This window comes from Pseudopipra pipra, chromosome W, assembly GCF_036250125.1.
Source record: "Pseudopipra pipra isolate bDixPip1 chromosome W, bDixPip1.hap1, whole genome shotgun sequence".
NCBI lineage: Eukaryota > Metazoa > Chordata > Aves > Passeriformes > Pipridae > Pseudopipra > Pseudopipra pipra.
This window is the reverse complement of record NC_087580.1, coordinates 21,988,171-22,014,904: the sequence shown is the minus strand read 5'-3', so window position 1 is coordinate 22,014,904 and position 26,734 is coordinate 21,988,171. Positions and strand designations below refer to the sequence as shown.

The following is a 26,734-nucleotide window of genomic DNA, read 5'->3' as shown; positions in this document are numbered from 1 at the left end:
ACATTCTACAGACTGTGACATTCCACGGACTGTGACATTCCAGGAGCTGTGACACCTACGGACTGTGACATTCCAGGGGCTGTGACATTCCACGGAGTGGGACATTCCATGGACCGTTACATTCCACGGACTGTGACATTCCAGTGACTGTGACATTCCACGGACTGTGACATTCCAGGGACTGTGATATTCCACGGACTGTGACATTCCAGGGACCGTGACATTGCACGGACTGTGACATTCCACAGACTGTGACACCCAAGGACTGTTACATTCCACAGACTGTGACATTCCAGGAACTGAGACATTCCACGGACTGTGACATTTCATGGACTGTGACACCCCACGGTCTGTGACATTCCCTGACAGTGACATTCCTTGGACTGTGACATTCTAGGGACTGCAACATTCCAGGGATTGTGACACCCACGGACTGTGACATTCCACGGATTGTGACATTCCTGCGACTGTTACACACACGGATCGTGTCACCCACGGACAGTGACATTCCATGGACAGTGACATTCCAGGACTGTGACATTCCATGGACTGTGATATTCCAGAGGCTGCGACATTCCAGGGACTGTGACATTCCAGGGATTGTGACACCCACGGACTGTGACATTCCAGGAACTGTGGCATTCCAGGGACTGTGACATTCCACGGACTGTGACACCCACGGATTGTGACATTCCAGGGACTGCGACATTCCACGGACTGTGACATTCAACGGAGAGTGACACCTACGGACTGTGACGTTCCATGGACTGTGACATTCCAGGGACTGTGAAATTCCACGGACTGTGACGATCACGGACTGTGATATTCCATAGACTGTGACATCCACGGTCTCTGACATCCAAGGATTTTGACGTTCCAAGAATTCTAACATTCCACGGATTGTGACATTCCACGGACTGTGACATTCCACAAACTGTGACATTCCACGGACTGTGACATTCCAGGGATTGTAACGTTCCACGGACTGTGATATTGCACAGACTCTGACATTCCAGGAGCTGTGACACCTACGGACTGTGACATTCCAGGGGCTGTGACATTCCACGGACTGTGACATTGCAGAGACTGTGAAATTCCAGGGAATGTGACATTCCACAGACTGTGACATTCCAGAGACTGTGACATTCCAGGGAATGTGACATTCCAGGGATTGTGACATTCCACGGACTGTGACATTCCAGGGACTGTGACATTTCATGGACTGTGACATTCCAAGGACTGTGACATTCCACAGACTGTGATATTCCATGGACTGTGACATTCCAGGGATTGTGACATTCCACAGACTGTGAAATTCCAGGAATTCTGACTTTCCAGGGACTCTGACATTCCAATGACTGTGACATTCCAGGGCCTGTGACACAAACGGACTGTGACATTCCACAGATTGTAACATTCCAGGAACTGTGACATTCCAGGGACTTTGGCATTCCAGGGACTGTGACAACCATGGACATTGACATTCCACGGACTGTGACATTCCAGAGACTGTGACATTCCACGGACTGTGACATTCCACAGACTGTGACATTCCACGGATTGTGACATTCCATGGATTATGACATTCCAGGGTCCGTTACACCCACGGGCTGTGACATTCCAGGGATTGTGACACTCCACATTCTGTGAAATTCCAGGGATTGTGACTTTCCAGGGACTCTGACATTCCAAGGACTGTGACATTCCAGGGACTTTGACATTCCACAGACTGTGACATTCCACGAACTGTGACACCCACGGACTGTGACTTTCCACAGACTAAGACATTCCACGGATTGTGACATTCCGGGGACTGTGACATTCCGGGGACTGTGACATTCCACAGACTGTGACATTCCAGGGACTGTGACATTCAAGGGACTGTGACATTCCATGGACTGTGACATTCTACAGACTGTGACATTCCAGGGATTTTGACATTCCAGGGACTGTGGCATTCAAAGGACTGTGACATTCCATGGACTGTGACATTCCATGGATTTTGACATTCCATGGACTGTGACAACCACGGACTGTGACATTCCAGGGACTGTAACATTCCAGCAACTCTGACACCCACGGACCGTGACATTCCAGGGACTGTGACACCCACGGACTGTGACATTCCACGGACTGTGACATTCCAGGGACTGTGACACCAACAGACTGTGATATTCCACAGGCTGTGACATTCCACGGACTGTGACATTCCATGGAATGTTGCATTTCAGGGACTGTGACACCCACGGACTCTGACACCCCACGGTCTGTGACATTCCAGGGACAGTGACATTCCTTGGACTGTGACATTCTAGGGACTGTAACATTCCAGGGATTGTGACACCCACGGCCTGTGACATTCCAGGGACTGTGACATTCCAGGGACTGTGACATTCCAGGACTGTTACGCCCACGGACTGAGACATTCCACGGATTGTGACATTCCAGGGACTGTGACACCCACGTCATGTGACATCCCACGGACAGTGACACTCCAGGGACTGTGACATTCCCGAAACTGTGGCATTCCACGGACTGTGACACCCACGGACTGTGACATTCCAGGGACTGTGACACCCACAGATTCTGACATTCCACGGACTGTGACATTCCATGGATTTTGAAATTCCATGGACTGTGACAACCACGGACGGTGACATTCCAGGGACTGTAACATTCCAGGGACTGTGACACCAACGGACTGTGACATTGCACAGGCTGTGACATTCCACGGACTGTGACATTCCACGGACTGTGACATTCCAGGTACTTTGACATTCCACGGATTGTGACATTCCACGGACTGAGACATTCCATGGAATGTTACATTTCAGGGACTGTGACATTCCACGGACTATGACATTCCAGGGACTGTGACATTCCACCGACTGTCAGATTCCAGGGACTGTGACATTCCAGGTACTGTGACACCCACGGACTGTGACACCCACGGATTGTGACATTCCATGGACTGTGAAATTCCACGGACTCTGACACCCCACGGTCTGTGACATTCCAGGGACAGTGACATTACTTGGACTGTGACATTCTAGGGACTGTAACATTCCAGGAGCTGTGACATTCCACGGACTGTTACACCCACGGACAGTGACATTCCATGGACAGTGACATTCCACGGACTGTGACACTTGCGGACTGTGACATTCCAGGGACTGTGACATTCCAGGGGCTGCGACATTCCAGGGGCTGTGACATTCCAGGGATTGTGACACCCACGGACTGTGACATTCCAGGGACTGTGACATTCCATGGACTGTGACATTCCAGGGATCGTGACACCCACGGACAGTGACATTCCGGGGACAGTGACATTCCACGGACTGTGACACTTGCGGACTGTGACATTCCAGGGACTGTGACATTGCAGGGCTGTGACATTCCACGGACTGTGACATTCCACGGACTGTGAAATTCCAGGGACTGTGACACTGTGAGACTGTGGCATTCCACGGACTGTGACGATCCAGGAACTCTAACATTCCACGGACTGTGACATTCCAGGGACTGTGGCACACACATACTATGACACTCCACAGACTGTGACATTTCACGGACTGTGACATTCCACAGACTGTGACATTCCAGGGATTGTGACATTCCATGGACTGTGACACACATGGAGTGTGACATTCCAGGGACTGAGATATTCCACGGACTGTGACAATTCACAGACTATGACACCCACGGACTGTGACATCTCACGGACTGTGACATTCCAGGGACTGTGACACCGATGGACTGCGACATTCCATGGACTGTGACACCCATGGAATGTGACATTCCACGGACGGTGACATTCCAGGGACTGTTACATTCCAGGGACTGTGACATTCCAGGGACTGTGACACCCATGTAAAAGGAGAAGATGCAAATCGGCTAACTGCATTCTTCTACCGTTTTGCGCTTTTTATCACCTTTTCAGGCACCACATAAAATGAGAAGATGCAAAAAACTAGCTCGAGAGTCAGAGACACATCCTCATAGAGGCACAGGCAATGCTCTAACTTTATTCCACACATTATCAAAGGTCCTACGGGGTTCACACGCTCCATTCTAATTTTCTATTGGTTACATTCACTTTCACACACTGTATCTATAACTTCATTGGCTCTACTAGCCAAGGCACATTTCCAGGTCCCCCCATCTTCTGGTTTCTCACACCCTGGATAACATCCTCCTTCCTTGTTTTCCTCTATGAAGTTTTCTGATATCTGCTGCTCAAGGACACACATCTGCTGCTGGAGAACACAGGTCCGTGCCGTCCGGCACGCAGGCCGGATTGTGCAAGCAGACCTGATGCAGAATATGTCCTACATCACCTAAGACTTTCTCAACACGCATGGACTGGAACATTCCAGGGACTGAGACATTCCACGGACTGTGACATTCCAGGGACTGAGACAATGCAGGGACTGTGACATTCCACGGACTGTGACACCCACAGATTGTGACATTCCAGGGACGGTGACAACTACGGACTGTGACGTTCCACGGACTGTGACATTCCAGGGACTGTGACACCCACGCACTGTGAGATTCCAGGGACTGTGAGATTCCAGGGACTGTGACATTCCACAGACTATTACATTCCACGGACTGTGACACCCATGGACTGTGACATTCCAGGGACTGAGGCATTCCGGGGACTGTGACACCCATGGAGTGTTACTATCCACAGACTGTGACATTCCAGGGACAGTGACAACCACGGACTGTGACATTCCAGGGACTGTGACATTCCAGGGACTGTGACATTCCAGGGACAGTGACACCCTCAGACTGTGACATTCCACCGACAGTGGCATTCCAGGGACTGACATTCCAGGGACTGAGACATTCGGCGGACTGTGACATTCCAGGGACTGTGACACCCCCAGAATAAGACATTCCACGGACTGTGACATTCCAGGGACTGACATTCCAGGGACTGAGACATTCGGCGGACTGTGACATTCCAGGGACTGTGACACCCCCAGAATAAGACATTCCACGGACTGTGACATTCCATGGACTGTAGCATTCCAGGAACTCTAACATTCCACAGGCTGTGACATTCCATGGACTGTGACATTCCAGGGACTGTGATATTCCAGGGACTGTGACATTCCACAAACTGCTACACCCACGGACTGTGACATTCCACTGACTGTGACATTCTACGGAGTCTGACATTCCAGGGACTCTGACACTCATAAACTGTGACACCCACGCACTGTGACATTCCAGGGACTGTGACATTCGACGAACTGTGACATTCCAGGGACTGTGAAACCCACAGACTGTGACATTCCACGCACTATGACATTCCATGGACTGTGACACCCACGGATTGTGACATTCCAGGAACTGTGACATTCCATGGAATGTGACACCAACGGTCTGTGACATTCCATGGACTGTGACATTCCAGGGTCTGTGATATTCCAGGGACTGTGACATTCCAGGGACACTGATATTCCAGGGACTGTGACACCCACGGACTGTGACATTCCAGGGACTGTAAGATTCCACAGACTGTGACATTCCATGGACACTGACATTCCAGGGACTGTGACATGCCACGGACTGTGATATTCCCGGGATTGTGACATTCCACGGACTGTGAAGTTCCAGGGACTGTGAGATTCCAGGGACTGTAACAACTACGGACTGTGACATTCCATGGACTGTGACATTCCAGGGACTGTGACATTCCCGGGACTGTGACATTCCAGGGATTGTGACATTCCAGGGACTGTGACATTCCATGGACTTCGACATTCCAGGGCCTGTGACATTCCAGGGACTGTGACATTCCATGGACTGTGACATTCCACAGACTGTAACATTCCAGGGACTGAGACATTCCAGGGACTGTGACATTCCTGGGACTGTGACATTCCACTACCTGTGACATTCCAGGGACTTTGACATTTCTCGGACTGTGACACCTGCGGACTGTTACATTCCAGGGATTGTGAGAATCCACGGACTGTGACATTCCACAGACTGGGACATTCCATGGACTCTGATACCCACGGACTGAGACATTCCAGGGACTGTGACGTTCCAGGGACTGTGACATTCCAGGGATTGTGACACCTAGTGACTGAGACATTCCAGGGACTGTGACATTCCAGGGATTGTGACACCTAGTGACTGTGACATTCCAGGGACTGTGACATTCCCGGGATTGTGACACCCACGGACTGTGACAATCCATGGAATGTGACATTCCCGGACTGTGACATTCCAGGGACTGTGACATTTCACAGAGTGTGACATTCCAGGGACTGTGATATTCCAGGGTCTGTGACATTCCAGGGAATGTGACATTCCAGGGACTGTGACATTCCACGGACTGCGACATTCCAGGGACTGTGACATTCAATGGACTTTGACATTCCAGGGACTGTGATATTCCGGGGACTGTGATATTCCAGGGACTGTGACATTCCAGGGACTGTGACACCCACGTACTCTGACATTCCACGGACTGTGACATTCCACGGACTGTTACACCCCAGGACTGTGACATTCCAGGGACTGTGACACCCATGAACTGTGACACCCACGGATTGTGACATTCCAGGGACTCTGACACCCACGGACTGTGACATTCCAGGGACTGTGACATTCCATGGACTGTGACATTCCAGGGATAGTGATATTCCATGGACTGTGACATTCCATGGACTGTGACATTCCACGGACTGTGACATTCCAGGAACTCTTACACCCACGGACTGTGACATTCCACGGACTTTGACATTTCAGGGACTGTGACATTCCAGGAACTCTTACACCCATGGACTGTGACATTCCAGGGACTGTGACACCCACGGACTGTGACACCCACGGCCTGTGACATTCCACGGACTGTGACATTCCACGGACTCTTGTATTCCACGGACTGTGACACCCATGGACTTTGACATTGCACGGACTGTGACATGACTCCTTTACTCCAGGAGGTTCCACAGTGTCCTTGCTGGAACACACAGGGCTGTAATGTTGTCACCCCTGCAGAGCTGCCTCCAGCTCTGGGCTCCAGCACAGCAAGGACATGGACCTGCTGGAGCGAGTGCAGAGGGGAGCATCAAAGTGATCAGAGGGCTGGAGCAGCTCTGCTGTGAGGAAAGGCTGAGAGAATTGGGATTGTTCAGGTTGGAGAAGAGAAGGCTTTGGGCTGACCTAATTGTGGCCTTGCAGTGCCCGAAGGGAGCCAACAAGAAAGATGGAGAGAGACTATTTACAAGGGCCTGGAGTGACAGGACAAGGGGAATGGCTTCACATGAGAAAGGGAAGGGTTAGATGGGATATTAGGAAGCATTTCTGGACTGTGATGGTAGTGAGATCCTGGCACAGGTTGCTCAGAGAAGTTCTGGCTGCCCCATCCCTGGAAGTGTTCATGGCCAGGTTGGATGGGGTTCTGAGCTCTGAGTCTAGTGGAAGGTGTCCCTGCCCATGGCAAGGGGTTGGACTGAGATGCTCTTTAAGGTCCCTTCCAACCCAAACCATTCCATGATTCTGGGACTGGTGGGGGATGTGGTGGTCGGAGCCAACGGGCAGAGAGACCCCAAAATGATGGAGTTTTCCATTCTGAGTGAAGGAAGGAGGGGGCAGCAGAACTGACACCTTGGACTGCTGGTGGTCAGACTTTGTTCTGTTTGGGAGACTGACTGAGCTGGGTGTGAGTGTGGATGTGCTGGAGGGCAGGAAGGCTCTGCGGAGGGATCTGGACAGGCTGGATCAATAAGGCCAAGTGTCAGGGCCTGCCCTTGGCTCCCAACAACCCCCTGGAACACTCCAGGCTGGGGGCAGAGGGGCTGGAGAGCTGCTCAGCAGGAAGGGACTTGGGGGTGCTGCTTGACAGCAGCTGGATATGAGGCAGAGTGTGCCCAGGGGGGCAAGAAGGCCAAGGGCATCGTGGCCTTTGTGGAGAAGAGTGTGGCCAGCAGGAGCAGAGAACTGATTGCCCCTCTGTGCTGGGCACTGGGGAGGCCCCACCTGGAGTGCTGTGTCCAGTTCTGGCCCCTCAGTGCCAAAAGGCCCTTGAGGGGCTGGAGCGTGTCCAGAGAAGGGAACGGAGCTGGGGAAGGCTCTGGAAAACATGTCTGCTGAGGGACGGCTGAGGGAACTGGGATGGTTGAGTGTGGAGAAGGGGAGGCTCAGGGGGGACCTCATTGCTCTCTGCAGTGACCTGAAAGGAGGTTTTAGTGGGGTGGGGGTTGGTCTCTTCTGCAAAGCCTTTAGTGACAGGAAGAGATGAAACGGCCTTAAATTGCATCAGGCAAGGTTCATATTAGATATTCAAAAACCCTTTTTCCACTGAGAGAGTGTTCAGGCACTGGAACAAGTAGCCCAGGGAGGGGGTGGAGTCTCTGGAAGTGTTCAGGTGTGTGGTGGATTGACTTTGGCTGGACACCAGGTGCCCTCCCAGCTGCTCTATCACTCCCCTTCCGAGCAGGACAGGGGAGAGAGTAAGGTGGAAAAAAAAAATAGTGGATTGAGATAAGGCAGTTTTTTTAAAGCAAAAAGCAAAGCAAAGCTTGTGCACACAGAAGCCAAAGACAGCAGGGTTTGTTCTCTGCTTCCCATGAGCAGCCGTGGTCGGCCACTCCCGAGGAGCAGGGCTTGGGTTCCTGTGAGGGTTCCTCAGCAGGCAGCCATTAGACAATGAATGCCCCCCTCCTGCTCTGGGCCTCAGCTTTTAGAGCTGAGCTGACCTCCCATGGTCTGCAATGTCCCTTGGGTCAGTTGGGCTCAGCTGGCCTACTTGGGTCCCCTGCCAGGCTCTTGCCCTCAGCTAAGGAAGGAATGTCCCAGTGTTGGTGCTGTGCTCAGCAGTGCCCAAAACACTGGGGTGTTCTCAACCCCCTTCCAGCTGCCAATGCCAAACCCAGCCCTGGGAGGGCTGCTGTGGGGAACTGAACTGCAGCTCAGCCAGACCCAACCCAAATATCTCTGGCACATATTCTACAGAATCCATCCTTAGGTGTTGTGTGATAGATCTATAAGATATTCCAAATAATAAGCAATAATAAGTCAAGTGTCCTCCTTAGGGACACCCCCTCAAACTCCTGCCTGGGTTTGTTCCCTGGGGGTCTCTGCAGCAGCAAGCACAGCCCCACACTGACTGCTCTGGGCTGTGCAGCCATTTGTGGTTCTGCCTGTCTCACACACCCCCAACCTTGGGATGGATCTGGATGTCACTGGATGTGATGTCACAGGGCAGATGTGATGTCACAGGGGAGCTGTGATGTCATGGGGAGGTGTGATATCATAGTGGAGCTGTGATGTCAAAGGGATGTTGTGTAGTCACGAGGGGAGAATGTGATGTCACAGGGATGATATGATATCACAGGAGAGGTGTCATGTTATATTATGGATGTGACGTCATAGAGAATATATGATGTCACATGAAGGATGTGATGTCATATGATGGATATGACATCGTAGGGAAGATGTTATGTCACAGGAAGGATGTGTAGTCACAATAAGGATGTGATGTCACAGGGGAGCTATGATGTCACGTGGAGGATGTGATGTCACGAGGATACGTGATGTCACAGAGATGATATGATATCACAGGAGAGGTGTGATGTCATGTGATGTATGTGCCGTCATAGGGGAGATGTTATGTCACAACAAGGATGTGCTGTCACAGGGGAGGTGTGATGTCACAGGGAGGATGTGATGTCATATGATGGATGCAAGGACATAGAGGAGATGTGATGTCACAGAGGATGATGTGATGTCACAGGGGAGCTGTGATGTCACAGAGGAGGATGTGATGTCACAGGGGATGACCTGACGTCACAGATGCCCCTTGTCACAACAATGATGTGATGTCAGAGGGCAGGTGTGATGTCACAAAGGAGCACGTGATGTCACAGGCATGATATATCATCACAGGAGAGATGTGATGTCATATGATGGATGTGACGTCATATGGGAGATGTTATGTGACAGGGCTGATGTGATGTCACAGGGAAGCTGTTTAAATGCAAAAACTTCTTTCAGGCAGTCAGTTCTTCTGGGCAGGGCCATCTGACTCCTGGTGTGTTTCCCTCCACGTGCTCAGCACCGGCACAGGGCACACTGAGGGAGGTCTCCAAACTTTCCTGTAGGTGATTAAGTCAAAACTAATCCCCTCCCAGGACATCACAAGATGATGCTCATCAGCTCTTCCAAGTCAAAGGATACTTCTTTTCCCCCAGGGCAGAAAAGATGGAAACATGTTACTGGTGCAAGAGAGGGACAGTGGAGGCCCATCCTCTGCCATGGGGGCGGTGACCCAGACTCCCTGTTTGTCCTCTAGTCCCTCTAGGAGCCCTGAGCTTTCCCTCTGGTCCCCTCTGGCTCCTTCTGATTGGAAAGCCTTCCAAATCCATTCTGGTGAGGGGAGATGGTGATGCAGAAACAGCAGCCACCTCCTGGGATGCCTGGACACCCCTGGGGAGGCAGAGCTGGGGCCACTCATTCTGTGCCCTATCCTGGCTGGGTGCTGGGGGGACTGCCCTGAGGAGAGACCAATGAGGCTTCTCCTGGGGAAAGCCTCAGCCAGAGCTCAACTTCCCCAACAAGGCTGGGTCTGGGGGTGTGCCGAGGGGGAAGTTGTCCTGCAGGCAGCAGGGCAGGACAAGCAGGACGCAGTCTGCTCAGGACACAGCACATCTGGAAGTGTAATGGTTTTGAGTCTAGGCCTTCCTTCCTGGCAACCAGGAAGGAAGGAAGGAAGTATTCCATCCTATTCCTTTATGTAATCAGGCGCCTTTATGTAATAGGCAGACAGGGAAGGCTCTTCCTCTTCCTCTCTCCCGGTGAGGTTTGGAGACAACAGACTCCCGTGGCTGGTCTCGCTTCTGTGGGGGAGCTGAGGCCTGGTCGGGCCTACGGGGCCGGTTGTTTCTGCCGAGCCGGGGTCCAGTAGCGTGGCGGTGGCGTTGGGCATGATTGGGCTTTCTCAAGGAAAGTATTAGGGTTTTCTTTGGCTATTTCTTTATTGAGTGTGTATACCTGTTTTTGTTTGTTTGTTTGTTTTGTCCCATTTTTCCCTTCCCCTTTTCTGTTTTCAGGTGTTGGGGGTTTCTTTCTTATGTGTCTGTAGTTTTTTATATAAATGTAATATAAGTGTAAATATATTTATATATTGCTTTAGCTTTCTCTTATTTCTGTTCTCTTGGGGTTTTTTCCTTTTCCCTTGGTTTTGAGGGGGGGAGCTCTTGCGGTGGGGTTTGGAGACTTGGCAGGGAGCCAACTCTAAACCACAGAAGGACACCATGTGTATGGACCAATTGTTGCTGCTTTATTAAATCACAGCCACCTACAACTGACTCAGTGGCAACAGAAGATCAGTGCTCATAGTTTGAATCGTGGATTTTGCTGAAGATTTGAAGGCATCAGGATTCCAGTTTTCCTGCCTGTATAAAAGACAGAGTTTCTTTTTTGTGATAACATCTACGACTGGAAAGATCCCCAGGCAGCCACCAGGGATGGTGTCACAGCGATGATGTGATATCAAAAGAGAGATGTGATGTCACAGGGGGGCTGTGATGCCATGGGGAGGATGTGATGTCACAGGAAGGATGTGATATCACAGGGAGGATGTGATGCCAAAGAGGATGTGATGTTATGGGAGACTGTGATGTCACATGGGAGCTGTGATGTAACAGGGGAGATGTGATATCACAGGAGAGGATGTGATGTCACAGGAAGGATGTGATGTCACAGGAAGCATGTGATGTCATAGGAGAGCTGTGATGTCATAGAACACATGCAATGTCACAGGGAGGATGTGATTTCACAGAGGAGGATGTGATGTCACAGGGAGGATGTGATGTCACAGGAGACATACAATGTCACAGGGGAGGATGTGATGTCACAGGGGAGGATGTGATGTCACGGGGAGGATGTGATGTCACAGGGGAGGATGTGATGTCACGGGGAGGATGCGATGTCACAGGGGAGGATGTGATGTCACAGGCTCCTGCTGCAGGGATTGGAACTTGGGCCACGATCTGTGCCAGGAGCAGAGAGGTCCCTCCCCACAGAAACTTCTTGACAATAGAGTCCTTAATAAAACAGGACAGGCTGTGGGGATCAGTGTCAGGGCATGGCCTGGGAAGTGTCTTGAGCATCCTCCTGTTTGCCGTGACCAGCTTTTTCATCCCTTTTTCTCTCTGTTTTCTCACACCTGTTCCTTCACAAACCACCATGACCCCACCATTTCCCTTCCTTTGGTTCTTCCCTAGAGATCCCACAACAAGTCTTGCCCAGTCCCCAAATGTGCTTTCTTTTTGCCCATCGTAAGACTCACACCCCAAACAGAATCCTCCATCTTCAACTGGCAATGTCATCCTGGGAGGCTCTGCCATTGACCCATTTGGTGAAACTCTCACACAGAGATGTTGAAACTTAATTTGAATTGATTTTTTACCTTTTGGGTTTACAATGGCTTCTCCAAAAACATGGTAATTCATGTCCTAGCAACAGAAATTCTTTGGAGAAAGAGTTTGGGACTCAAAGAATCAAGAATGGTTAGGCTTGGAAGGGAGATAAAAGCTCATGTGGTCCAAGTCCCTGGACATGGAGAGTGACATCTTCACTAATTCAGGCTGCTCAAAGTTCCTGACCTTGGACAAATCCAGGGATGGGACATCCTCTTCTGTTGCAGTTCTTGCCAGCCCCATTGGTAAGTATTTCTTCATTTTATCCAATAGAAACCTCCCCTATTTCATTTCAAAGCCATTGCCCTGTGTTCTGCCACTACAGGCCTTGGGAAAACATATCTCTATGACTATCTTAGACCATGTTTTCATCTGCAGACACCTCGGAGAGTGCTCAGAGATGTCCCATGAAGGGGTTTGGAGGTCTCAAACATATAACTACTCTACAGGGGCAAAGGAGTCAGGGGGTTCAGTGGTGTGCAGACAGAGGACAGCAGAGAAGAACCCTGGGAGTGCTTGAAGAGTCACTTCAGAGAGGGTGGATGCTTTTGTCGTAGCAGAAAAGAGCATGAGAAAGAAAGAATTAATGCCAAGTGCAGCTGGGGAGGTCCAGGCTGGCAGGAGGAGAAAAGAATTTCACTCCAAGGGCAGTGCTGTGGTGCAACACATCACCCAGGAGGAGCCTGGATGAGCCCAAGGCTTTGTGTGTGCAGGAAGAGCCAGGGAGGACGCAGAGATGTCAGTGCAGGAAGGTGCCAGCCAGGTGGGGCAGCCGGGGGGATGACGACAGCCTGCAGGGAAAGGGGCAGGGCATGGACACCGTAGGACAGCCTGGGCTGGAGAGGAGACAGGGAGGGGGAGAAGCTGAAAGGCCCTGCCAGAGCCACCTTCTGCAGGCCTTTGGCCAGGGCTGCTGTCTGTGCCCCTGATGCCAGGAGGAGGGGAGTGCCCCTTGCAGCCCTGGGGCCTCATGGCCTCCTTGTCCCTGCTCAGCAGCCTGGCAGGTGCCACCCCATGGGCCTGCCCTTGGCATTGCACATCCCACATCCCAGTGCCCCAGGAAGAGCCCTGAGGAATGAGGCAGGGACAGGATGTCCATTCCCAGGGGCTGGGGGTCAGGGCTTGGCCCTTTGGATTAAGGAAACAAGTCAAGGTTTCTTCAGCATCAGAGCCACCTTTCCCTTGCTTGTCCATCCTTGGCATCACTGTCTGCAGATTTCTGCTCTAACTGGAACCTGGGGACACCTTCGCAGTTGTGTCCCTCAGTGAGACTCATTAGCACAACAAGAAACTTCAGTGTTTCAATCTCATTTTGACTTCTTGAGAAGTTGTTTGAACTTCCTCTCAGGGACTGAGTCTCATGTAAACAACATCAAACTCCCTTGAGAGTCATTAAAGGCCTGGGGCTGTTGCTGTGCTGCTGAGCTGGGCCGGGCTCCTGGCACACAGGGAGCTCCTGGCAAGCAAGAAGAGCTTCAAAGAGACAGCTCTGCCCAGGAGCAGCTCCTCTGCACAGCCCAGCAGGGCTGAGGGCACTGCCAGGCCAGCTCAGGGACACCAGCAGGGCACAGACAGAGCTTCAAGGGGCTCAGCACTGGCAGGATGGCTGAGAGCTCCCTGCAGGAGGAACCTTGGCAGGGCTGCACATGGTGAGTCTGGGGCTGCAGGGCAGTGCAGGGGCAGCTCCTGGAGGCATCTCCTAAAGCTGGCCCAGCCCCAGCTGATGGGATGGGGGAGCAGGGGCTGTTTTGGGGCACTTTGGCAGAGCTGTGAAGCCGGGGGTGCAGCCAGGGGTGCCCAGGGCTGTGGGGCAGAGCAGGGTCCTGCAGCCCAGGGCGCTGTGCTGGGCAGGGACTCTGCTGCCTGCCAGGGGCAGCTCTCAGCCGGCCCGGGGAGCTGCTCCCAGGGCTGGGGTACAAGGGCTGTGGGCAAGGAGCAAACCTGGCAGCTGAGGGAGGATCTTTTCATGTCTCCCTGTTGCAGGGTCAGACCTGCTCACAGCCCCACACCACTACACCACATTGAATGGAGAATTTTTTGCAAAGCTCACAAAAGACAGGGGCTACAGGAAAGGAATTAGTGCTGAGGTGTGTTTCCTGCTTAGGCATTGTAGCACAGACATTGTTCTCTCAGGTCAGGAGGCTGCACTGAAATTCAAACTCTTTTACTCTTAGAGATGAATCTTTCAGGCAGGGTCAGAAATGAGCACAGGATCCTGGGCAGTGCTGAGCCTTCCCTTGGGGGTGGGCACTCTCCTGTGCCAGCCCTTGGCTTCCCTGTGGGAGGGCTCCTGTCCTGCTCTGTCCAGCACAGCTGCACCTCTGGGCTGGCACAGGGGACACTTCCCAGAGCTGCCCTTTCCAGCAGTGCTGCCCTGCTCTCAGCACAGATCTTGGTGGGGTTTTTAAAGATGAATCTGTGTGTGAACTCCTCTTCAAGGCAGCAAGAGGGAAAGTGCAGGGCAGATGGGGAACAGTCTGAGAGGCACTGCAGCTCTCCTGGCTCTGCAATAAGCAAGGGAGAGCTCAGCCCTTCTGCCTGTCCTGGCTCAACACTCTTCAGATTTGTCATCAGAAAAATTTACCCCTAAAGAAACACCCCCGAGGTGTTACGATAGTAACCAAAACCCCAGTCAAAATTATTTTAAGGATACACTGTTCCTCTCTCCTGCAGCCCAAATTGCTCCAAGACAGCAGCACAGGAATTGAACTTTTCCATCAAAGCTGAGTTCCATGGGACATCTCCTGTGACCATGAGAGCTGTCCCAAAGCAGCTCCATGTCTGCACTGCAGCAGAGCAAAGCTGAGTCCTCGGCAGCACATGGGCAGAGCTCCTGCTCCTCACAGCACCCTCAGAGAGCACAAACCAGAGAAAAGAAAGGCCTTGACTTGGAGGGGATTTCCCTGACAACTGCCCTGGCTTTGCTGAGAGGGGGCTGCCTTAATTGTTCCCTGTGCTTTCCTTTTCTGAACAGATCCTGTGCTATGGAACAGCAAATGTCCAACAGCAGCTCCATGCCCCAGTTCCTCCTCCTGGCATTGGCAGACAGGCGGGAGCTGCAGCTCCTGCACTTCTGGCTCTTCCTGGGCATCTCCCTGGCTGCCCTCCTGGCCAACGGCCTCATCCTCAGCGCCGTAGCCTGCGACCACCACCTGCACACCCCCATGGGCTTCTTCCTGCTCAACCTCTCCCTCACAGACCTGGGCTGCATCTGCACCACTGTCCCCAAAGCCATGCACAATTCCCTCCATAACACCACAACCATCTCCTACAAGGGATGTGCTGCACAGGGTTTTTTCTTTCTGTTCTTCATGTTTGCAGACTTTTCCCTCCTCACCATCATGTGCTACGACCGCTACGTTGCCATCTGCAAACCCCTGCACTACGGGACCCTCCTGGGCAGCAGAGCTTGTGCCCACATGGCAGCAGCTGCCTGGGCCACTGGCTTTCTCAATGCTCTGCTGAACACAGCCAATACATTTTCCCTGCCCCTGTGCCAGGGCAATGCCCTGGGCCAGTTCTTCTGTGAAATCTCCCACATCCTCAAGCTCTCCTGCTCACACTCCAACACCAGGGAAATTGGGCTCATTGTGGTTAGTGCTTCTTTTTGTTTTGGCTGTTTTGTTTTCATTGTTTTCTCCTACCTGCAGATCTTCAGGGCTGTGCTGAGGATCCCCTCTCAGCAGGGAAGGCACAAAGCCTTTTCCACGTGCCTCCCTCACCTGGCTGTTGTCTCCCTGTTCCTCAGCACTGGCACTTTTGCCCACCTGAGGCCCCCCTCCATCTCCTCCCCATCCCTGGATCTGGCACTATCAGTTCTGTACTCGGTGGTACCTCCAGCACTGAACCCCCTCATCTACAGCCTGAGGAACCAGGAGCTCAAGGATGCCCTTAGGAAACTGATAACTGGGTGTTTTTCAGAAGCAATAAACTCTCCTTCTTCTGCATGTTATGTTCCTCATTAAAGGCCAATACTGTTCTGTGCTTCATTAAAGGCCCACGACAGCTTCTCTATTTTTTGTTCCTGGTAGAGGTGTTATTTTTGTAAGAATTTCTTCACACCAAAAAATCTTTATATATAAAAATATATATGTATAAAGATAGATAGATAGATATATCTTTATATATATAAAACCCCACCATTTTCAATTCAGTGTTTGCCTTTCTAGCCTGGCCCAGAGGCTGTACAAATTGTACTCATTGTTTGCTTAAACCAAATAAAGAACTCTGCATTGACTTGTTTGCCTGACATCTTTCCTCTCTGACTTCTCTGCAGCTGCAGGGTCGGGGCCTCTGTGCAGAGCTGGGCCAGAAAAGAGTCCCAGCAGAGCAGCACTGCCAGGGAGCAGCAGCCCTTCTCCTCGATGGCCTCCTCTCCCTTCCCTTCCACACTGTCCTGCAGAGCCCTGTGTTGTTGGAGGCCTCAGTGCTCTGGCAGTCGGTGCCAGTCCTGCTGCAGGACTGTCCAGGGACTGCAGGCAGGGACAGCCACGGGCACTGCTGGCACAGAGCTGACCTCTGCAGCAGCACTGCCATCCTGCAGGGGCATCTCCTCAGGCCAGGGCCTCAAAGCTTCCATCTGCTTTCCACTTTGCTCTCCAGGATGTGCCCAACACAACGCCCTGCAGAGGAAAACAGCAGTGACCAGCACAAGGGGGGGAGTGCTCAGGGTGGGGGCACCCAGCAGTGCCCTGGCACAGCCAGCGCCGCTCCCAGCACTGGCCTCTCACCCCAGGCCATTGGGCTTGTTCTTCCCTTCAAGGAGGGACATCAAATGACCAGCTCAGGAGTCCATGTTTGCACTGCACGGACAAGACATGCCCCTGTGTCACGGCTTGGGGCTGGGGGGGTGGAAGGCTTAGACAAAGTTGATGGCAGAAGCCGTCTCGTTGAGCTACGAGGTGCAGAAAGGACCACCTTGCTTTCTAAATTTGTCCTGTAGGTTTTAGTGATGGCAAATCAGAAATATTTCTATGAAATGAATTATTTATTATGATAAATGAACAGACAATTGATCAGACAAGAGAACAGAGGAAAAACATTAAACAGAATTATTTACTGCACAGTATGAAAGCCAAAACCTCCTAGTAGTACAGTGTAAGATAGGACAGTGCAGTCTATCAAAGTCATTCTATTAAAGCAATTGGATCAAAGCCAGCAAAAAGAAACAATCCTGAAGCAGAGATTGAGGTAACTCACCCCACAATGACAGGGGGCAGTTCTCTCTCTTTCACTTAACCCCTGGGCAGTGACCATGAAGAGCTGTCCCTGCTTCATGGCAGAACCTCCACACACTTCAAGGCAGTGTGGGGAAGAATCTGCCACCTGAAAGTTGGACGGGGCTTTTATAGTTATCAAGGGTTTGACTGCTGGAACTATTTGCGGGCCAGGGAGCAGCTTATCTGTCAAATCCTGCGTCAAAAAGCAGGATATGAGTTTGAAGTTCCATGAAGCATTTTGGGTTTAGCATAATTCAACATTAAAAACAGCACCTTGACACCAGCAGTAACTCACCACAGAGAGCTTGAATTGTTTGCATTCTCTGACCATTGTTTAGGTATTCTTAGAGCAGAGCATCCTGCCAGAAATGGCCCCTTGATTCTGTGAGAAATAGAAACCCAATCGGGCAATTTCCAATCAGAATTTTATTATATGATAAAAGCAAATTCAGCGCTGGGTGATCAGGGAAGGGGTCCAACAACTCCCAATGCCCGTCACACCCAAAGAAGACAGTTGTTCTACATTTATTTCCAGCTACTTCATGAATATTCATTATACATAAGCATAAACATTACACATTGTTAAGTCAGATATTCAACAGATGTTTTTCTTAACAAGAATGTTATCTATAAGCATCCATAATATATTGTCAAATCAGACATTCAGCAGATGTTTGCTTGCTATCTATACAAAGTTATAAATTTTAAGAAAGGTGCTATTATCTATCTAACTAAACAAAATTGTCTCACTATAAATCCTACACAAGGTAAAAGGGAGGTAACTTGTTTTATCTCTTTATAGGGGCCCAATTAAGTTTTACGACTTGTTTTTCTTTTCTCTCCAGGTCATATTGACCTTACACTGTTTCCTCTTAATAAGCTCGAATTATTTTCTCAGTTTATCACAATTCCATGAGGTTGCAAAAACTCTCAGGGTTCCTTTAGTTCCATGGGGCCCTGCAGTGTCACAGTGGCCAAGGATTCCTTGAGGTTCCAGAGTGTCTCTTGGATCCTTTGGTTCCATGAGGCCCTGCAGTGTCACAATGGCTCCTTGATTCCACCATGTTCCAGAATATCCCAGGGTTCCCTTGGCTCCAAGAGGCTCCCCAGTGTCCCACCTGGATTCCAGGAGGCCCTGCAGTGTCCCAATGGCCACTCGGTTCCAGGAGCTCCTGTTGTGGTTGAGCTCAATTTCCCCATCCCCTGCTGTGCTCAGATGCCGTGAGAACTGCAGAGAAGCGAGCTGAGAACACGGCGGGCCCTGGTCCTCTTTGGTGCCCGGGGCTGCCCCGAGAGGGAGTCCCCGGCCCTGCCCCCGGAGCCGCCGCGCCGTCCCCTGAGCGCCGCTGAGGCGGCAGCGCTGGAGCGGGGCCGTGTCTGCCCGGAGCCGCCGCTGCCACGAGGCTGCCGCCGCTGCCGCTTTTGGCCTGCGCTGCCCCGCAGCCGCCCGGGACCGGCTTCCCAACACTGCCGGCGCCTGCGAGCGGAGCCGGCGCTCCTGCAGCGCCTCGGAGTCGCTGCTCCGCCGCCACAGCGGCTGCCGCCGGCGTCTGTGCCCGGAGCCGCCGCTCCCACGGGGCTGCCGCACTCACCGCCGGGGTTGCCGCTCGCGCAGCCGCCGCTCTGCCCCGGCTGCACCGGGACCCGGCACCGCCTCGGGCCTGCGCTGCCGCCTCAGCGGCCACAGGGACACAGGGATGGGGGACCTTTGCTCTGCCACTGATGGGCCTGGCTTTGTTCTGCTGGGGTCTGGGCTTTAGGAAAGTTGCTGTTCATTTTCATGCTCCACTGGAACACCTCGTGAATTCCAAAGGTTTCCTAATCCAGGGGGAGGGGTTTCTGTGGCATCGGAGGTCCTGCCCCTCGGGACACATTGTCAATAAACCCTCCAGCTGACTGGGATGGGTGTAAGAGCTGGGGAACACAGGATGTCATGCCCTGAAAACCTTGGAACATTCCCTGCCTGAATCACAGTCCTAATGGAACAGTATGGATACAATTCCCAAATATTTTGGAAACTCCAGTCATTCCTGACACCAGGATGGAAATTCAGCAGATAACTAAAGCCAGTCCCCTTGTGAGCCCACACCCAGCGGGGCTGAGGGAGGCCCTGGCAGCTCCCCAGCACCTCCCTCTCAGTGGGACACCTCTGGCAGCCTCTCCCAGCTCGGGAACCCTCCAGTTTGCAACACTCCAAAGAGCGGCGCTGATGGCCAGGACAATTCTGATCCCCCTCCACAAACACTCCTCCAGCTGGGACCCTTGTCTGGTGGGAAACACAAAGGGATTGGTGGGAGTGTTTCCCTGACAACAGGAGAATTTCCACAGCCAGCTCTTGATGTGTGCACACATCTCTGCCTGGGTGTGGGTGTGAATTGACTGTGGTGAGAATGTTGTTCTTGTGAATCTCTAATTCAGTCACTGTTAAAATTGTGGCAAATGCTGTTGAACCACTTGATAATTGTTCAATTGGTCAAGGATTAAGTGCTACTAATCTCTTTTGCCCCCTTGTCTTTGTGTCCAAATCCTTTGTGCCCTGATCTTCTTGCATCCCAAGGCTCTGTGTAAATCGTTCTCTTTCATCAAAAAACATATATTTTTTGTGACTTCCACTTTAAAATCTTCCTCCTTAGCTAAACTACAAAACAACTCTAATTAGTTGTTGACGTCTTGAAGACATGAAGACAAATAAAGGAAGGGAATAATTTATTTTTCAGTGTTTTAATGGGTCCCACAGTGTGTTTGGAGCTGCATCAGCTGTCAGTCCTAGGTGGGCCATGTCAGAACTGGTGAGGTTGGGGGGAGAGGAGCAAGGTTGATCATCCAGGGTCAGTGTGGATCTCCTGAGGAGACACTCAGCATCAAGATCACTTGGAGAACACCTCTATCACCTCTCCTCTGAACTAGAAAATATCCATCATTGAATTAAAACAAAAAAAGTACAAACTTTGAAGACTTGTTTTGAAATTGCCTTGAAGACAATTAAAAGAAGACAAAGAGATCCTGAGGGATTTCTGGATTTTAATGAGCCCCACGGTGTGTTTGCAGCCCAGCCCATGATCCTGAGGTACTGAGAGAAGATTGAAGCAGCTGCCCAAGAAGTCAGAAGCCAAACTGCAAGTGCCTTGAAGCATTGCTGGGCCCCACTGAGGGCAGGCACTGCCAAAGCCTCCCCAGGGACTCCTTGGAGCAGCTCCTTGGAGGCCAGGAGTGCAGGCAGACAAAGGCTCTGGGCAGGCCCCTGCAATGCTGAGCAAAGCCTGCCTTGGTTTTGTGGAGCACAAAGGCCAAGGCCTGAGCCCCAGGCCCTGGCCCAGCAGATCCTGTCCCTCCCGGCTGGCTCAGGGCTGTTTGGGGGCACTGGGATGGAAGGGGGAGGAACAACAAAGGCCCAAAACTGGGCAACCCCTGCCAGGCTGCTGAGGGAGGGACGAGGCAGAACCCAAGGGCAGAACCTGCCAGGAAAGTTGCTTGTGGTGGCCTGAGTGGCAGAGGCAGCTGCCAGAGGCAAGGGGACAAAGGCCTGGGTGCCTTTGGGCCTCGCAGCCCTGCCAGAGCCCTTGGCCATCTCTCCTGCAGGCTGTCCTGCCCTGGCCCTGCTGCTGCTCTGGCCTTGCAGGCTGCACACACCCCTCCTGCTTTCCCACCCCCTCCCAGCAGCATTTCTAGACCCTCCCTGATGGCTCTGCACCAGCTCTGGCTGTTCCCTGGAACACAAAGCCATGGGCTGATCCTGACTCCCTCTTAGTGACCTCTTGCACCACAAGGGTCCTTATTGAGTGATATTTCTTTTTCCTCACCTTCAGTCCCAACCTTCCATGCTGCTCTTTGTGGAGATTTCATTCTATTTCCAAAATGGAGAAAAGCTCCATCCTGTCAGATCTCCTCTAGACCCTCTCCAGTTCTTCCTCATTCCTCCACAATGGGGAACCTCACAGACAGACAGACCAGTCCAGATGTGGTGACCCCAGGGCTGAGTCCAGGGGGGTGACAACTCCCATGTCTGGGTGCCCACACTGCTCCTAAGGCAGCCCCATGTGCTGTTGGCCTTAAATCAAGGGGCCATTCTGATTCTTTGTAACGTCACGGAATCAAGTGGCACCGTGACACTGCAGGGCCTCCTGGAACCAAAGGAATGCAGGGACACTGTGGAATCTCATGGAACCAAGGGACCATTGTGACATGCGGGGTCTCTTTGGAACAAAAGGAACCCTGAGACATCTCAGAACCTCCTGGACCCAAGGGGCCACTGTGCCTCCCCAGAACTCCATGGGATCAAGCAGAGTCGCTGCCTCCCCCCCGCCGCCGCACGGACCGGAGTCGCCGGCTCTGCCCCGCTTGGACACCTCTGGGGTCAGCGTGTTCTTGGGCAGCACAACTGATCTCAGACCAGAGAGTTTCCCACATTTTGCTTTGCCCCCTCTTTCCCCTGGTTTTCTTTTTGTTCTTTGTTCCCTAGGATGCAAAAGGGGAAGGGAAAGACGTGTTAATCACCATTTTTATCTGTTTACAAAATGGCATTCAGGATGGGGGAAGTGATTTCTCTCTCTGTTGTTGGTGTGAACCGTTCTGTTGGTATTGTTGTTTTTGCTGCTAGAGGGTCAGTAAACTGTTATTTTTTCACTTATACCTCTTTGTATTTTTTCTCCCTCTATTAGTGGGGAATAAAAGGGGAATGAATTCATTGTATTGGAGTTTCTGCCCCAATATTTGTCTTGAAATCAAGATGGGTTGCTCAAGGGCTCCCTGTAATTCGGCATCATTCACAAAGGACTTGAAAATACATTTAGTCCCATTGTACAGAGAGAGAATAAAGATGTTCTATAGTGGTGTTCAAGGGCTGGTCACTGAGGGATTTCACCAGGAAGTTGCTGCCAAAAGGACTTTGTACCATGGATTTTATTGGACCTCTTCATTCAGCCAACTTCCCACCCACCACATCTTCCACTTCTTCAGTCCAGCTCTCACCAGTCTGGCCATAAGGAGACCACAGGAGACCATGTCAAAGGCCTTGATAAAGTCTGGGCACACAACATCCCCTACTATTCCCTCCCACAGGGGTTCTGCAATCCCTGCCTTGTCCTTCCCATGCCTGGCAATGGCTGCAGCAGGACTTGCCTTATCCCCTTCCCTGCTGAGCCTGAGCAGTGTGGAACTCTGCCAACCCTCCTTGCTGCCCTGTTTGCAGACTGCTTCCATGTCTGCCTTTGCCAAGGCCCCAGGAAGCTCTGGGCTGGCTCTGGCCTTTCCAAGGGTTTGGGAGAGTCTCCCAGTGACACTGCCCAGCCTTCTCAATATCCCTGACACCAAACCCTTTTCCATAGCCCACACTTCCAGAGGAGTGCTCAGGACACAACACAGGTTGTCCTGGTGGTTCTGGAGAATGAGAAGGGATTTCTTCCTCGAGGCCAACCCCTCCAATTTGATTGGAGTGTAGCTGAAAGGTTTCCTCAGCATTTTCCCCAGTGCCTCCCTGCCCTGAAGGTTTGTGGCCATCAGGCTGGAGCTGAGGGGGTTGGGCAGGTGCCTGAGGAGGGGGTAGAACAAGGGCTGTGTCCAACTGTGCCAGGAGGGCTGTGCTGGGCAAGGATGAGGAGGCTGCAGAAAACAGTGGCACTGGGGAGGGGAGAGGAGCAGCTGGAGAGACCTTGTGCCTGCCCACGCTGGGCAGGAGCTGCCCCAGGATGGCAGCTCTGAAGCACTCCCAGGATGTCCCTGGGAACAGGAGGGGAAGACTGGATCTGAAAATGGAACCTGGAAAGCAGAGAGCAGCAGTGTCATGGTGACACTGCAGGAGAGTTGCAGCCCTGGAGCAAGGTGACAGAAGAAGTGCCCCAGTCCATGCAGTGGCCTCAGAAGATCCCACAGCATCCTGGAGATGCTGGAAGGGAGCCCAGCTCTGCTTCACAAGTTCCCAGGACCTGTCCCTGCCTGTGCTCCAAGGGCTTCCACCCCCCAGGACTGTGCTCAGAGAGCACTCAGGCCTTACAGCAAGAAAGGGGCTCAGGAGGACAGTGTGGGAGTGGCAAGAGAGCAACTCTGCAAAGACCAAGCCCTGCTGCTCCCTGGCAGTGCTGCTGGGCTGGGATTATTGTCCCCTTCCCGTTTGCAAATACACCCTGTCCTGCAGTGTGCTGTCCTTTAGGAACATCAGAGAAGAAGGGTCTTGGACAAAGAAGGCACTGCAGGGTCCTTTATTTTGTTTAAATACTCAGAGAGCACAATTCATCATTTATACATCTCTGGGTCAAATTCAATGGGTAGACACTAAATTAGAAGGCAGGTGCAAAATAATATTTAAATCCATAGAAAAGTATTGCAAGAAGAACCCAATGACCTGAAAGAAAAACCTGAGCAGGAAGGCTGGGCCATTAAGGAGTCCCGTTCTGAATGCTACACACCAGAAAACAGGCACTTTATTGCTCCTGAAAAGCATCCAGTCATCATTTTCCTCAGGGCATCCTTGAGCTCCTGGTTCCTGAGGTTGTAGATGAAGGGGTTCAGTGCTGGAGGAACCACGGAGTACAGAACTGACAGGGCCAGATCCAGTGCTGGGGAGGAGATGGAGGGGGGCTTCAGGTGGGAAAATGCAGCAGTGCTGATAACAAGAGAGACCACGGCCAGGTGAGGGAGGCAGGTGGAAAAGGCTTTGTGCCGTCCCTGCTGAGAGGGGATCCTCAGCACAGCCCTGAAGATCTGCACATAGGAGAAAACAATGAAAACAAAACAACCAAGTGCTAAACAGGCAATAACCCCAAGGAGCCCAATTTCCCTGAGGTAGCCTGAGTGTGAGCAGGAGAGCTTGAGGATGGGGGGGAGCTCACAGAAGAACTGACCCAGGGCATTGCCCTGGCACAGGGGCAGGGAAAATGTATTGGCTGTGTGCAGCAGAGCATTGAGAAAGCCAGTGGCCCAGGCAGCTGCTGCCATGTGGGCACAAGCTCTGCTGCCCAGGAGGGTCCCGTAGTGCAGGGGTTTGCAGATGGCAACGTAGCGGTCGTAGCACATGGTGGTGAGGAGGAAATACTCTGATGAGATGAAGAATAGAAAGAAAAAGAGCTGTGCAGCACATCCCATGTAGGAGATGGTTGTGGTGTCCCAGAGTGAATTGTGCATGGCTTTGGGGACAGTGGTGCAGATGCAGCCCAGGTCTGTGAGGGAGAGGTTGAGCAGGAAGAAGCCCATGGGGGTGTGCAGGTGGTGGTCGCAGGCTACGGCGCTGAGGATGAGGCCGTTGGCCAGGAGGGCAGCCAGGGAGATGCCCAGGAAGAGCCAGAAGTGCAGGAGCTGCAGCTCCCGCCTGTCTGCCAATGCCAGGAGGAGGAACTGGGCCATGGAGCTGCTGTTGGGCATTTACTCCTTCCTCAGAGTATTTTGATCTGTTGAGGAGGAAAAGTCACTGCTGAGTTAGACCAGGCTTCTGCAGCCAAACATTACCCGTCTCAGCCACCCCACTCTCAGGCTCTCTCTCCTCTCTCAGACCTCCCTGCAGCTCCCTCCCCTGAGCTCTGGTTTTTGCTGCCTGAGGGGACCATTGGAAGCAGGAACTATCTGATGGACTCCCAAGGACTCCTTCTTGCTCTGCTGGGAGAGGGAACTTGGAATGCAGGGTGATCTCAAATTAAATATAGTCGTGATACATCCAAGAACTTCTCAGGTTTGCTCTTTGCAGTTTGCCCAAATGAAGGACTGAGCTGAGGGAATTCTTTGGATTTGTTCACCCACTTGCACCTGCCACACTTAGGAGAGGTTGTGGAGGTTTGAAATCCCTGACATTTCTATTGCACTGCTGGTCAAGTCTTGTGGGTTCTGAGGGGCACAGGGACGGTCCCTTAGTGCAGAGAGAAGAGCTGCTCTGCCCATCAGTCCTGGGCTCAGCTGCCCTGTGCTGGCAGCTTGGAGCTGGAGGAGCATCACACTCAACTGTTCCCCTACAGAGAAACTGCCCAGAGATCCAGGAATCCATGTCCAAAGAACAGACTGACACACTCCTCACCTTTTCACCTCTCCCCTCTCAGAGTGAGACACAAAATGCTCCTTGCAGCTGCCCAGAGCATTTCCATGGATTTAGCACAGAGGAGTTTTCTCCATGGGGATCCTGTGCAGCACAGAGATGCTATGGCAGAGCTGTGCCCTTCTGGAGGGCACCTGCAGCCCTGCAGGACACCCAGGCAAACAGCTGAATACCCTGAAGGCGCCTGGAGGGCACTTGGGCACTTGGCTCCCACAGACACATCCCCACAGCAGCACCCAAAGGGTTTGGGTCTGCACAGGAATCTGCCCCCCCAAAACCCTACACAGTGGCTCAGAGAATCCAATGGTGAGGACAAGGAGAGCCCAGGCAGCAGGAGATGGCAGTGAAATGCCACAGTGCTGCTGCCAAGGGAGGAGGGACACACAGAGACAGCTGGAAATCAGGGCCCTGTCCTTGCCTGGGCTCTGGCTGCTGCAGGGCAATGCACAGCCCAGCCCCCGTGGGCCTGAGGGCACAGGCTCTGCTTCGGCTGGGAAAGGAGCCCAGGCAGGAGCTGCTCAGGGAAGGGGTCTGTGCCACAGGGACAGCAGGGAGGGGCCCCCATCCCCCTGCCCAGCCCTTGTGGCAGCAGCTGCCTCTCCCTGCCTGCCTGTCTCTGGGTGAGGAGCTGTTCCTGCCAGCAGCCCCTGCCTGTGCCCAGCTCAGCTCCCTGCCAGTGCTGCCAGAGCCATCCCCAGCCCAGTGCCCAGGGGCAGCTCTGCCTGGGCAGGGGCTGCAGAGCAGATCCCAGACCCCCTGCGGTGGCTGGGAAGGGGGAGGTGTTCTGGGGGGATGTGCTTCCTGAGAAGGGCCCCTGGAAATGGAGGAGGTGGAGCTGAAGCTGTGAGGAGCCCTGAGCCTGCAGCTGAAGGGCCCTGCCCAGCCCTGCCCTGAGGGGTCACTCCTTCCACCCACCCCTTCTCCCTGCAGGGCCGTGGCAGCTCCTTGGCCGGGCTGAGAGCTGCCCCTGGCAGGCAGCAGAGTCCCTGCCCCAGCACACAGAGCCCTGGGGGCAGGACCCTGCTCTGCACCACAGCCCTGGGCACCCC

The 26,734-nt window shown here is 52.5% G+C and overlaps 1 protein-coding gene and 1 long non-coding RNA gene across 2 annotated transcripts in view; one reads left to right on the top strand and one right to left on the bottom strand.

Annotated features, from left to right (window-relative positions):
- LOC135405712 (uncharacterized) overlaps window positions 1-26,734 on the top strand; it is a 958,894-nt gene that overhangs the window by 706,742 nt on the left and 225,418 nt on the right. The window lies entirely within an intron of this gene.
- On the bottom strand, window positions 24,161-24,710 carry LOC135405565 (olfactory receptor 14J1-like; the record flags this gene model as incomplete). Its single annotated transcript, XM_064640272.1, has 1 exon — window positions 24,161-24,710. A coding segment is annotated over exon 1 (519 nt), but the record flags the coding sequence as incomplete, so codon positions are not given.